The 7,830-nt window shown below is 43.8% G+C and overlaps 1 protein-coding gene and 1 pseudogene across 1 annotated transcript; one reads left to right on the top strand and one right to left on the bottom strand.

Annotated features, from left to right (window-relative positions):
* Positions 1 to 3,142: 3,142 nt before the first annotated feature.
* Positions 3,143 to 4,566, top strand: LOC136471055 (uncharacterized). Its single transcript, XM_066468794.1, has 3 exons — positions 3,143 to 3,786; positions 3,962 to 4,006; positions 4,140 to 4,566. Exons 1-3 carry the CDS (start codon positions 3,416 to 3,418, stop codon positions 4,195 to 4,197), a joined length of 474 nt encoding a protein of 157 aa, XP_066324891.1. The 5' UTR covers positions 3,143 to 3,415; the 3' UTR covers positions 4,198 to 4,566.
* Positions 4,567 to 5,792: 1,226 nt separating this feature from the next.
* LOC136478864 (U2 spliceosomal RNA) lies at positions 5,793 to 6,001 on the bottom strand (annotated as a pseudogene).
* Between the last annotated feature and the right edge of the window lie 1,829 nt (positions 6,002 to 7,830).

Here is a 7,830-nt window from a genome sequence, read left to right as displayed (position 1 = left end):
GTTACCATGTGAAGAGGAGTTGCCATATGATGAGGAAAACTATGCTCCAAATGTAGAATATGATACAGAGGATCCTCCGATGGGAGTAGGCTCGACTTATGATAGCATGCCAGAGTTTAGACTGGCTATTTCTCAGCATGCAATAAAACATGAATTTGAGTTCAACATTGCAAAGAGTGCACCAAATCGGTTTCGAGCATATTGTTCGCGGAGGGACTTAAATAATTGTCCATGGTGGATATTTGCATCTACCACTCAAGACGAACGCACTGTGCAGGTAATTGTACAATCTTTTATGCTGTTTTTTTACTTTTATGCTATCTTTTTCTGACTTTGTGTTTCTCTTTTGTAGGTGAAAAGAAATCCTTGTGCCCATGCTTGTTCTAGTACAAGAAGGAAAAAGAACCACAAAAATGCAACCAGACATTGGATATGTGCAAAAGTGAAGGACTTCCTTATAGAGGATGCAACTTTGAAAGCAAAGGACTTGCAAAAGAAGATTAAAGAGCACCATAAGGTAAACAATTGGATTAAGCATCACAAGTCCCTAAACTTGGATGATTTCATGGACAAGTTTAGGCAACTACTTATGACCAAGTGGAACCAAAGGAGAAAAATAGGAAACAAACTTGATGGCTTGATTCTACCTCACATAATAAAGAAATTGAATGAGGCCAGTAGAGAATTAAACTTGCAAGTGCTAGAATGCGGAGAACATGTGGGTGAAATAACAGCAATGGGTGGTAGTGGCTTCAGGTTTGTGGTTAACCTACTTGAGAGGACATGTTCTTGTCGATAGTGGCAAGTTTCTGGAATTCCTTGCAAGCATGCACTCGCATTCATCACATCACTTAGCAATGCACCAATAGAGCAATATGTTGACATGTATTACTGCATTGAAAAGTTTAGAGTTGCATATAGTCAGCTTATCCCTGCTATGCCTGACAAGACTCAGTGGCCGAAATCTACTCATGATTTTTTCATGCACCCACCTCTATTAAAGCCAGTAGCTGGTAGGCCTAAAACAGAGAGGCACAAAGGTAACTCTGATAAGAAAAGGAGTAAAGGCCAGCACCAATGCCCTATTTGCATGGACTACGGACATCATTGGCATAATTGCAAGCGAGGAAGACCAGAAGATATTGCTGCTATGAAAGCTATCAAGTAATAATTTGTCTACTCTTTCTCTGCTTTTAATAAAAGACATATTAGTGACTTTCTTATTTTTGACATTGCAGAGGAGAACCAAAGAAGAGGGCAAAAAACAACAAATCTGCTGAAAGTTCCATTATGCCTTTGGAAGAAGCACCATCTGCATCCATGTCTTTTCCACCAAGGTTTGCAATTTCATATCCCTTGCAATATCAAACTTACTCCCATGTTCACTTCAAACTTATGATTGATTCTATGTTCCTACTGTCTCACCATAGTCAAAGCTTGGAAACTACTGCTAAGAAAAAGAGAAAATCTGTTGATTGTACTCCCAACACATCTAAAAGGTACTTATCACTAGTGCTGAAAATATGAATTTATGCCATCATGAATGACTATTTGTCTTAGATACTAAATAGATTGCTTGTCTCTCACCACAGCCAATCCTTGGAGATATCAAGTAAGAAAAAGGGGAAATATGGTAGCTCCAACTCAGGCACATCAAAAAGGTACTATTTCCAACTCTGAATTTTTTTCATTGTTCATATTTCTATTTGCTAAAAATCATTGCTGCCCTATATTCACATGTCCAGGTCAAGGAGTGGCTCCAATCAACCCGAGGCACTTTCCATTGATTTCCCTGCCCACACAGATCAACCTAGGAAGGCCAAGGCTAAAAAGGTCACATTCAAAACGAAAAAGAAAGTGCTTGGCAAAGAGGCAGTAAACAAGCCAAAGGTGATACTCGACAGCCCCACAATGGGCACACGAAGCAAAACTTCTCAGCCTGCTAGCCCGGTGATGAGTACAAGAAGTAAAAGAAGGCTCAGCCTATGATTTCTCATGTGTGTAGCACTAGCTTGTGTATGTGACAACTAAGTGTAGCTAATGTTGGGCGTCCTGGACAAGCATCGATGGAGGTTCTCAGCTAATGACCGTTCAGAAAAGGTTCTCAGCTACTGGACAGTATTTGTCGAAATTGACTTATGAGATTTTCATTGGAGCGTTTATTAATAGAATGTCTGGGATGCTTGATTATGCGTTTTCAGTTGATTGACTTGCTTCTGAAACTTAATGCGGCAAACTAAAAGCTCAAGGCTGTTCTGAAGTCTTTTGTTCTAGTATTCAGTCGAAGTGCTAATGTGTTTGCATATGTGGGGGTTTTTTTTTGTTTCAGAGTATCTTGTGCTTGACCTATGCAGCTGCGATTGTTTTGCTTTGAGCTCCTACTGTCTCATGACTTTCAGAATGAAATGAAGTAGCCATAATCATGTCAGTTTGTTTTATTGCTAGATCATTCTATTTATTTTAGATGTCCAGTATGTGCGAACTGAATTTATTTGAGATATCAAAAATGTGCAAACTAAATTTATATGTGCAATTGGCTCCATGTCTGGAAAAAAATGCGTGCTAATGCTGTAGTTATGATTTCTTCTAAAATTATGTGCAAGAAGTGAAAATAATGCTCAAAATGAAACATATGCAATTTACAAGCATCTACAAAACATACAGTACAGGATTTGAATTATAAAATATCAAAAACTGAATTCTAAACTATCAAAATCGATGCTTTCGCGTCCAGGGGTAGAATCGACTTTTCGTCTCTCATCTAACACCGTTACCGGGTCAAATTGACGGGAAGGTCAGATAAGGAATCGAAAGTCAGATTGGAGGCCAAATAGGTAAGTTGGAAATTTTCAGGGCCAAGAAAGGAAGCCTGAGTTTTAAGAGTGCCATGTAGGTAAATTTCTCTATTTTTAAGAGAGATGTGAGAGACATAAAGAGAATGAGGCAGGCTTGGTGGACCGCGCAGACCCAAGAAGGCGGTGTCTGGTTGGATGGACGCCCGCCCCTAAGCTTTACCGTAAGTCAAAGCCATCTTTATTTTTATCACTTTTTTTTAGAAAAAATTCTAATATTTACAATATTTAGTTGGCTGTGCAGACTAAACCATACCATCAGGCATCAGCTGATCAGCATGACATTGTTGGCTGTGCAGAGGCCGCGTCAGCGCGCTCTTTCTGTCCTGAGGCTCTCGATCGGCTTCCTCCCCTCTCCACCGCGGGAACGTCCGGCGCCACGCCCACGCCACCCAAGATTCTACTTCTACGGTTCTACCAGTGGCCTCCTTTGCTCTCCGCTGAGCTCCCTCGCAGCCTCGCTGACCGTTACGCAGCGCGCGGTACGCCGGCCACGCCCGCCATGCACGACTCGGCATAGGCGGCAGTCGGCACTAGCTAGCTAGGCACCGGCGCACCGACCGATGCGGCCGGCGGGGCCACCGACGAAGCCCGCCGGCGCCGGCGCCGGGGCGGTCCAGGGCAGCAGCAGGCGTAGTAGTAGGAGGCCCGGCGGCGCCGTCCTGAGGCTGCTGCAGGCGCCGGCGGTCGTGGCGCTGGCGGCGGCGCTCGCGGTGTCGTCGTCGCCGGGGCTGGGGCCCCCGGCGTCGGAGCCGCTATGCAACCTCCCGCCGACGCTGTCCGGCGAGGACGGCGGCGGGCGGCAAGGCGAGGCGAACAGGATCCGGCACCCCAAGTCGGACCGCGCGGCGCGCTGCACGTCCAAGTGCGTCAGCACCTGCGTCCTCGGCGGCTACGGCGCGCCGGGCGTCGCCGGTCCCTTCAACATCCGGAGGTACGCACGCTGCTCCAATCCATCGTCGCGTCGGTCGCTCCATTGCTTGCTCATCTTCGTGATGATGATTAAATTAAGCGCGTACGACTTGACTGTCTGATCAATCTCTGCTTTGATGACTAATTCTCTCTCGTTTGCCGTTGGCATCGAATCATGGATGGATGGATGCGTGCAGGCCCCTGGTGGTCTTCAAGGACACCTTCCGAAGCCGGCAGTACTGGTAACGACGCACGCACGCACGCAAATTGGCTCCTTTTCAATCCATTATTACTGACGAGTGATTTGTCTTGATTACTAGTGTCCAATACTCCAGTTATTTATATGCATGCATGCCTGTGTATAATTTGTAATAGCTTGGTGGAGTGCTCGGACATCTGCAATCTACTCAAGGACGGCGAAGATGACCAGTGAAAGTGGACACAATAATGCAAGAAGACGAGCTCTCCTGCATTCCATGGTATGGCCGGAAACGGAGGCTTTGGCCGGCCGGCCGTTTTATATGCTCCGGATTGCCCGCTTCGCGCACCCTTAACATGCCATGCGAGGCAGAGTTTTCCCTCTCTTCTCTCTCTCACTCTCTCTATCTAAATCTAAATCGAAAGGAGCTAGCTTAGCTAAAGTACTCTATCCGGTCAAAAACACTCACACATTTGACTTTCCATGGTCTTCCATGCGTATATTTGATCAGTAGATTCTTGTAGAATGTATTCTTAGAAGCCTTCAAAGTTAGGAGATAATGTAAGCATCTTCAATATATATCTACACATGCCATTTTCCCTCCATGTTTCTAAACTAAATATAATTGTAACGTGCATGTAATTTTTCAGGTTTAGACCATTTTACCCCAATATAATAAGGTTTTTTTTTACTGAAGGGAAGTACTGTTAGCATCTATGTAGTGCATGCATGGAGATACGAATGGGTTGGCCTTGCAACACCCTCTTTCCTTAACCGCATGCTAGATAGATGCTGCTAGTCATGGATGCATCAAAGAACTCCTTATTCATTATGGTGAATGGAGTAGGTAGTGTCACTACAATACTAAGATGCTGCCACCATCATCTTCTCAAGTGATGGAGAACAGGAAACGAGAAACTTGAGAGGTGTGTTGTCTTGTGTTTTCAAAAGGGGACCAAAGATGTCGTCTAGGAAAAGTGAATCTACGATACTTGCATCAGAGTTAGTACTTTTTTTTTACTTTCTCTGTTTCAAATTGTAAAATGTTCTGTGTTTTGTACATACATAGCTTTTACTGTCATCTAGAAAAGTTAGAATGTCTTACAATTAACAATAAAGAGAGTTTTCTAAAACTGAACCCTCAGATTTTTTTTTTATAGAGTATAGAAAACAAGAGGAATTAAGCTCTTTTGCATATGAAATTCAAACCGCAGCTCCTTGGTGATTTCAAGGGTGTTTCTTGAGTAGAGTCGCGATGTCCCTACACACAAGAACAAACCGAGTAACAAAGAGTTCAGTGTGCTTTGCATCATTGAGGAACGTGTTTGCTCTCGCCGGATAGAAGTTCAGACCAGCGCAACATTTTAGCAGTGTACGTGACCTCTGAATATACGCAAAGCCCAATCCCAAATGCAGCATTGGGGCTTCCATGTCATAGGCCCAACATATCTTTTTTATCGGTACAAAGCCCATCTAAAACCTTAGCCTTTCCGTTTCCATGTCACAGGCCTAACAAATAGGAATTCCCGATTTATTGGTCACGCACGAAGCCCATCCATAAACAATGTACTCCATCTGTTCTAAATTAAATCGATCTCTAAAGTTGTCCTGGATTAAACTATTTTAAATTTGACTGACTTTATAAAAGAGCATTAATATTTATAACACAAATCAATACTACTAGACGATGCAAAGATATTATGGTTAAATATAGAATGGCTCTAGAAATCAATTTATTTTTGGGATGGTTTTAGAAATCAATTTATTTTGACGGAGAGAATAATAGGCTTCCATGTTTAGGCATAAAGAAAATTTTCATTGTGATTTGGTTGGGGTGCGCTGGCCCTGCCAGCAGGCCAGCAGTGCAACGGTTAGGCGACGCTCAAGGGCCCAATGACAAGCTACTATGGTGGTTGCTCCCCCCAAAAATATAAATTTAATATCAAAGTGGACACATGGTCCACATATTAGATATTAAAATAATAAGAACAGATACTACACTTTCACTCATCATTGGCAAAAAGGCCGAGAAAGGTACGGGTTGCACTGAGGCCGTGGGTCTCATTTTATACCCTTCTTTTGGCTTTGCTCGCTCAAAGCTGTCGAGGTGGGACTAAACTGAAGGTTAAGCACGGCCCAGAGCAGCTCAAATGCGTTGTTGCTCTTGCTATTTGTTTTTTTTTTTTTTTGTTTGCTTCATTGGGCCGTTTAGGCTCATAATTTACCATCCCAACGTGGATCCCATAATTGGCCCAGTTTCCCGTAGCCGCTGCCGTTGGAGCAGAGGGGACCGGGGCATGCAGTGGCATCAGTATCGATGTGCATTAGCGCAGGCTAGCAGCCTATGACACACCACCACCACCTGTCGTCGTGATTCCAGTCGCCGTCGATGCTTGCCGTAGCATTGGGGCATGTCAAGTTGTGCCACCAGGTCCCAAACCAATAGTAGTGGAGCAAGACGCGTGTACAAGGGGCTGATGCCTATTTTTTTTTACAATTTAGCTTTTTTTTTAAAGAAAATTTACGTTTGGTCTTTCTGGGAGACGTAAACTCATCTTTGAATTCTGAGGGTCGGCATCAGGACTCATGACGCCGAGGTAACACATCTCGGCGCTACAGATCTTGGCTCCGAGGTGCCTGACCGAGCTCAGCAGGACATCCTAGGTGGCGTTGACGTTGCCGGTACCTCGGTGCCAGAATACATGGCGCCGAGATCGGCGCCACAGATCTTGGCGCCGAGCTCGACGCCACAGATCTTGGCACCGACCTCGGGCGCGCGGGGCAATGCTATTACTGTCTCTACTTTACCGCGCATCGAGAACACATACTGCCGTGTGCCCCCCGCTGCCGTGTGTCGTCCTACTCCTGTAGCTGTGCGTAGGGATGAAAAAGGTCGGAAACGGTCGAAAAACCTCTCAACCGTTTTCTACTTCTACATTTGAATACGAAAACGAAAGCGATAAAGCCGGACACGAAAACGAACACGAACTTACAGAATATCAAAATTTTTGAAAACAAACTAATTCGAGCGGAATTATGTCGAACACGGTCAGTATACAAAAAATCAATACAGAATATTGACCCGTAGGACCAAGTGCATAACAATTAACAAGTACATAATAATTAACAAGTCCTATAACTTTCTTAAAAAGTATCTCCATTCGACACGATGTAAGGAAGATACGATTTTTAAGGCAACAAGCGCTTGTACGCGATTAATATATCGCTGACATTGTTTAATTTGTTTGAACATCTTCAAGATATCAAATGAAAAAACTAAGAACTAGAAAGTTGTAGATCTCGTCGAGAGCTACAATTTTTATATAAAAATCATCTTCATCCGAGATCATACGAAAAAGATATAATTTTTCTAAGGTTGGACTTGTAGTAGGCCAAATTTGGTTTAAACCGAATTTTGAAACCCAATTTCGAATTCGGGATATTCCGAATTAAAAGTAGAAAACGACCAAAAAATGTCTAAACCGTTTTCATTCCGATTTCAAATTTAGTGTTCCAAATTTTGAACCGAACTCCAATTTATCCAAAAATACGAATTCGATCGGATTAAATGTATAACGGGATATTTACGTACCGTTTTCATCCTTAACTGTGTGCCTTGCGACTATGATGGAACGGTGCTGTGTCTGTGGCGATGTGTTGATATGGATTCAGTGCGGCTCCATCACGAGGGCCCCGTGCCGAGTTGTGCGCCACGTGTGTGCGCATTGGCGGATCCAGGGGGGCTGCAGCCATTTTGCCTTGATATTACTGTAGAAAAACGTGATTTCATCGTTAATCTTCGACATTTGTTCTAAATCTCTATTGATTAGCCCCCCCTGAGGTGCTCATCCTGGCTCCGCCACTGTG

The sequence above is a fragment of the Miscanthus floridulus genome, chromosome 8, assembly GCF_019320115.1.
Source record: "Miscanthus floridulus cultivar M001 chromosome 8, ASM1932011v1, whole genome shotgun sequence".
Taxonomy (NCBI): Eukaryota; Viridiplantae; Streptophyta; class Magnoliopsida; order Poales; family Poaceae; genus Miscanthus; species Miscanthus floridulus.
The sequence above is the reverse complement of the archived record's forward strand: the minus strand, read 5'-3'. Positions and strand labels throughout refer to the sequence as shown.

Coding starts and splice junctions, on each gene's coding strand:
- LOC136471055 (XM_066468794.1), top strand. CDS start 3,416: ATGCGGCCGGCGGGGCCACCGACGAAGCCCGCCGGCGCCGGCGCCGGG. Junction 3,787..3,961: donor GGTCCCTTCAACATCCGGAG/GTACGCACGCTG, acceptor GGATGCGTGCAG/GCCCCTGGTGGTCTTCAAGG. Junction 4,007..4,139: donor TTCCGAAGCCGGCAGTACTG/GTAACGACGCAC, acceptor AATTTGTAATAG/CTTGGTGGAGTGCTCGGACA.